We start from the raw sequence: 5684 nt of genomic DNA, 5'->3' as shown, positions 1-5684 counted from the left end.
GCCCTGGCTGTCCTGGAACTCACTTTGTAGACCAGGCTGGCCTCAAACTCAGAAATCCACCTGCCTCTGCCTCCCGAGTGCTGGGATTAAAGGTGTGCACCACCAAGCCTGGCTTACTACCACCAATCTTGATGAGTCTCATAGCCACTTGGTTCACCCTCTTTATCCCCAGCACATAGTGGCCAAACCTGGGCTAACCAAGCCTTCCTGTGGCTCTCTGCACACGGCCCACAGTATCAGCTCCCCCTCAGGTCCTTAGGGCCTCACACTCTTTAGCAGGACAGCCCCAGGTCTGGCATCTGGAATCTCCCTCACTAACCAGCATCTCTGCCTCTCCTCTCATCCCTATGCTCTGCAAGCCCATTAATCTGAGGGCAGGCTGCAGCCCTGGAGATCTGAACACCTATTTCTTCAGTGCTGGGCCTTGGGGAGCCCCAACCCTGGGCCAGTACTCTCCTGTAGATTCCTGTTGTCATTCCTCATTTGGGGGTTCTCTCTAACACAGACAGGCTGTTATATACTGGACATGTGCGTAGCTTGTGTGTAGACTCTGCAGTTGTCATGGCTGACTGAACCAGGAAGCCAAAGCATGCTTCAAAAATAAGTGAGTGCCCCTGGCTCTTACCTGCCACTGGATCAGAACCGAAGACGTGGTGTGCGGTGTGGCTGAGACAGACCCTGGTGGCTCTCCTGGAACTGCAGGGCAGCAGATGGAAGAAAGCAGGGTTAGAATGGCTCTGGAGGGTTTCAGATGCCCTTTGGTGTGGGGGTGGCCTTCCTCTCTTTGGGTACCTTCAACCATCATTCATCTGCCTAATGTAACAAGGGTGGCTCCTTTAACCATGCTGGGGCATTCAGGTGAGCTGGAATCCCCCATGGGCCCCTCGCGACACCCACAGTCCTCTGGGATCTCCTGCCCAAGAACCTTCTTTGGGTTCCATGTCTTTGGGAATGGGAGTCAGACAGCATTTTCTGAAATCATGGGTGATAGTTGTTCATTCCTTGTGAGCAAGCCAGGTGGTCACAGTGAGGTCACGTGCTCTTAGTATGAAACACAGATGTGACTGTTGGTAGAGTCGAGGCTGCTTGCTGGCCAGCTAGCAAGGCAAACGGCATCTGGCTGTGAGCCAGGATGCTGTAGTGGTTTGGTCTGATCTCAGGAAGGACAAGGTCGGGTTGGTTCCTGCCATGGCCGAGCCTGCTTTTGGACCAAAGCAGAACCCTATCATGTATCAGGTGTAGGAGGCCTCCTCCCCATGGCCTTTTTGCCCTCTCCAGATCACATAGTCCTCGCTTATCTACCAAATTGATCCTCTATGTCTCCTCAGCTGTGCCCGAGTGCCAAGAAGAGCCAGTTTAGTAAGTGCTTATGGAGCTAGACAGGACTGGGCATATTCCTTTACTTCACATGTGTACCAGGCTCTGTCTACCTCACATCCCAGGTTTGTCCCAGGCTGATTCTCCTCTGAGTCCTCCAGGCCATCCACACTTGGCCATACATGTGGACCCTAGTGTCACCCTCTAGGCCAGAGGTTCTCAACCTATGGGTGGTGACCTCTTTGGGAGTTGAATGACTCTTTTCACAGGGATTGCCTAAAATTACAGTTATGAAGTAGCAATGGAAATAATTTTATGGTTGGGGTGGGTCACCACAACATAAGGAATTATATCAAAGGGTTGTAGTATTAGGAAGGTTGAGAACCGTTGCTCTAGACCTTATAATCATCAATGTGGACCTTTATCCGTCCCAAGAATCCTGTGCAGTGGATAGATGTCAGGTTAATTAGAAATGTGGACTGTGCGGTGGTGGTGCACACCTTTAATTCTAACATTCAAGAAGCAGAGACACGTGGATCGCTGTGAGTTCAAGGCCAGCCTAGTCTATAAAATGAATTCCAGGGTAGCCAAGACTGTTACATAGTCCTTGAAAAACCTGCCTCGAAAAACAAACAAACAAAAACGGCCAACAAACAAAATGGGGATCAGGGACCACTATGCTTGAGGTCCTGGGGACTTTGGAGGCACAAGCAGAGAGAGGGACTGCAAACTCAAGACCAGCTTGTGCCATAACTGAATCTCTGTCAAACAGCACAAAACAAAACAAAGATAAAAAAACCAAAACCAACAATGTCTAGGGGAATGGCTTAGTTACAGAGTAAGTACCTAGAATGCCCCAGTGAGGGGTTGGGGTGTGGCTCAGTGGTAGAGCCCCTGCCTAGAATCCCCCAATGAGGGGCTGGGGTGAACACCTGCAAGGTTTTGGACCCCATCCCTAACACAAGAAAAAGAAAATGTCACTCAGTCATCAGAAGCCACTCCCTCTTCTAGCCCGGGTAGGGTTGGTCTTGCCAGTCAATCTCCACCTGACAGAGAGAGACAAAGGGCCACAAACACAATGCAAATCCACCCACAAAGGGAAATTGCAAGTCTCAGACAAGGAAGATGATGAGATAGGGGCCTCAAAAGCTCCATTTGAATATCAAAGGCTTGAGAAGGGGCCTGGGGAGTCTGGAGAGGTCCTTGAATAGCTTTTCAGAAATGGCCTATTCCTTGAGGTCGCTGGGAGCTTGTCAGGATCCCATGCTCCCTGTTTGCAGAGATAACCCAACAATGAAAGCAGCCTGCTAGGTGTCTGGGTTCCTTTCTTCTAAGAATTAGTGCACTGTTGCAAATATTCACTCCATTGTGTCTGATGCAAGATAAAAATGAATGTGGTTTTTTTTTTCAAGTTTCCTTTGATGCCGACTTTCTACCCTTGTTCCACCCCCTCCCCTCTCTTGTGTGTAGGCTCTACGCATATGTGTACATGTTTATGCCCCATGCTGGTCCCCAGGGGAGTGTGCGTAGGCTGGAAGTTAAAGCTGGATATCTCTTCCGCTGCTCTCTACCTTAGTTTGAAAGTCTATTGCTGAACCCACAGTTTCTCCACTTTGGCTAAACTGACTAGCTAAGCCCTGGCACCTCCACCCCCATTCCCCTGCTGGGGTTACAAATGTTGTTGAGATTTTTTTTTTTTTTTTTGTGGGTGCTGGATGGAGATTTGAACCCAGGTCCTTATGCTTGAGCAACAAGTACGCTGCTCACTGGGCTTTCTCTCCAGTCACCACACCCTCAGGTTTAAAGGAGTTCACTGATAGCCTTTCTCCCTCCACATCTTCTTAGCAATGAGTGAAGGGGTTTTGTATCTGCTGTTTCCCACCTGCCCTGCCAGGCGCCTTGGGCCGCCCGCCCAGCTTCCTGTACAAGGTCACCACTTCTCTCCTGAGCTCTGCTGCTCACAGCTTCTCTCCTGAGCTCTGCTGCTTCTTGGCCCCTACAGCTGCAAGCAGGATCTCATCAATTCTCAGGATGAGAGCACAAGATTCATTTCTCCAGGGATTCAGGGAAGCCTAGAGTCCTTTTCATCAGGACCAGATCCAGTGGACACAACAGTATGGATGCTGGGTTTGCAGCAAATTCTCTCTGTTAACTGAAGTTCTCAGGGAAAAAAAAAAGGCTATCTACATTAACCACTACAACTTCTGTGACCCTAGAAAGTTGGAATGTTACAGGTCAGGGAGCTGAATTATCTTTGGCTATCTTAGTCCCTAAATAGCCTTGGATTCCCTACCACTGTGCGCAATCTAACACCATTGTGACTGTTATATAAATCCTTTTGGAATGTATAAACAGACCCCAGCTCCCCTAACTCAAAGGCTAAAAATGTCACCAGGTAAGTCTGAGATGTAAAGTCAACATTACCATAGCCTACCTACCTGGTGTTCCCACCAATTTGTTCCACACATTGATTCAAAATTGTTCTTGTTTAAAATTTCCTTTGTTCTGCTACTATAAAAACTGTATGGAATTGTTATCATGTTGGAATACAGAATTTAAGGCAACCTGAATCCGTGTTTCCCTGGACCACAGTCACTCAGATTTGACTCCCACGTAAAGGACCTCCCATCGCTGTGGAGGTGAGAGCTAGCTGGTTGTTTGTTTGTTTGTTTGTTTTTGCATCAAGCATCTTGAGTGCATCCGGGAAGCTGCAATAGCTTATCTCCATCCTTGAGCTGGTCCCTGAGGTGGCCTGAAACTTTGTGTACAACAAGTTAAACTTCCAGGCTCTGAAGGGTCTGGAAGTGGGGAGGAGGAGCAAGGACACATGGTGTGAGGTCACAGGACCAGGCAGCTGGGACCTGGCCCATTTGGAAACCATTGCACTGGAGCGTTAAATGGAAAAGACAGAGCTTTCTGGGAGTTACCACAAAGCCCTGGTGGCTGCACTAAGTGCCTGGGCTTTGAGGCTGATCTGGGAGTTATGCAGTATCCATCTCCCATCAGGCTTGTCAGGTTATCGTTGTGTCTGATGGAGTGCTCTCCCAGGATCACTGCACTCCTTCCCATATCCAGGAACAGGTCGCTGACAATGTGTCTTCAGGCCCAGTGCTTCTGAGGTCAGAAGGGGGTGAAAAAGCCACCTGGTGCTTTGGGGTAATCTGAAACTGCTTGGACCCAGCTACCCGCAGACATTTATTTTTAACGACCTCCATTAATTATTCAATTTCTAATGGTTTTGGAAGCCAATCAAAGCAAGTTCCATTCCATCTGGAAGCTCTCCGGGGGGCCTTGATTTATGACCATGGGGTGTGTAGGAACACCCCAGGCTGTCAGTTACTAATGGACTTCCTCTGCTTGTCACCCTCCCTGGTGACCCCTCCTCTCTGCTCAGGACAGGAGCAGGGTCTCTTTCTGGGAGAAAGTTGCCCTCGGGCCTTGGCATAGCAGTGGGGAGTGGTTGTGTTGGGCTGGCTTTTGCTCACCATCTTGCAAAGTGGTCACAGCCTCTGTTTCTGCACTGAAGTCACTGTCCCCAATGTCATTGGTGGCCTTCAGGCGCAGCTTGTAGGAGGTGAAAGGCCTCAGCCTGCAATGGAAAGAAATCAGTAACTATAGGGAGCCTGTCTGTCTGTCTGTCTGTCTGTGTAACAACTAAGGAACCTTAGAGAGCCGACAGATGTTTCTTCTGCCCTGGGAACTGCTCAGTTGGGTCACCCTGCAACCAGGATGGACAGAACCACTCAGTGGATACAGCTACTAGATTCTTTCAGGGCCCACTAGACTGCCATGGTGCCCTGGGAGAGACAGTACCACTGAAGGAGATATCAGTGAGACAATTTTGTCTAGAGGACATTCAGTACCTCTTTAATAAGATGCTACTCAGTAAATGATTGCTTGCCTAGGCCAAGGATGGAGGGGTAGAGCTGGCGTTGGGCTCAGGGGAAGAGCTGAGAGATCTGTCTTCTAGCTCTAATGTATCCAAAGCAAAACTTGCCCCTAATTCCTCCCTGGTCACTCCTCCCTAGGGTGCCTGTCAGGGCTCTGTCCTGGTCCATCAACCTCCTTGGATTCTTGATGTCTCTGCCCTACCCAAACCAGACATGCCATAGAGTCCTTCTCCCTTCCAGGTGCTGAGCCCATGCTACACCAAGGCAGGGTCATCAGGCAGGAAGGGAATAGGGCTATAAGGAAATGCTTGCTTCAAAGACAGGTTCTGTTCTTTAGAAAACCTTTAATCAATTCCAGAAACCATTGTGGATTAAAGTTCCAGGGTGGGAGAAAGAAAAAGGAAAGGGAAGGAAAGGAGAGGAGAAGAGAGGGGAGGGGAGGGGAGGGGAGGGAAGGGAAGGGAAGGGAAGGGAAGG

At 49.4% G+C, this 5684-nt stretch overlaps 1 protein-coding gene across 1 annotated transcript in view; it reads right to left on the bottom strand.

The window, feature by feature from the left end:
* Positions 1-5684, bottom strand: part of Sdk1 (sidekick cell adhesion molecule 1) — a 713594-nt gene that overhangs the window by 84020 nt on the left and 623890 nt on the right. The window contains exons 31-32 of the mRNA XM_029477307.1: positions 4803-4906; positions 626-696 (exon numbers count right to left, since the gene is read on the bottom strand). Of these exons, the coding sequence (XP_029333167.1) occupies positions 626-696; positions 4803-4906 (175 nt within the window). The remainder of the gene's footprint in view (positions 1-625; positions 697-4802; positions 4907-5684) is intronic.

This window comes from Mus caroli, chromosome 5 (genome assembly GCF_900094665.2).
Source record: "Mus caroli chromosome 5, CAROLI_EIJ_v1.1, whole genome shotgun sequence".
NCBI lineage: Eukaryota > Metazoa > Chordata > Mammalia > Rodentia > Muridae > Mus > Mus caroli.
The sequence above is the reverse complement of the archived record's forward strand: the minus strand, read 5'-3'. Positions and strand labels throughout refer to the sequence as shown.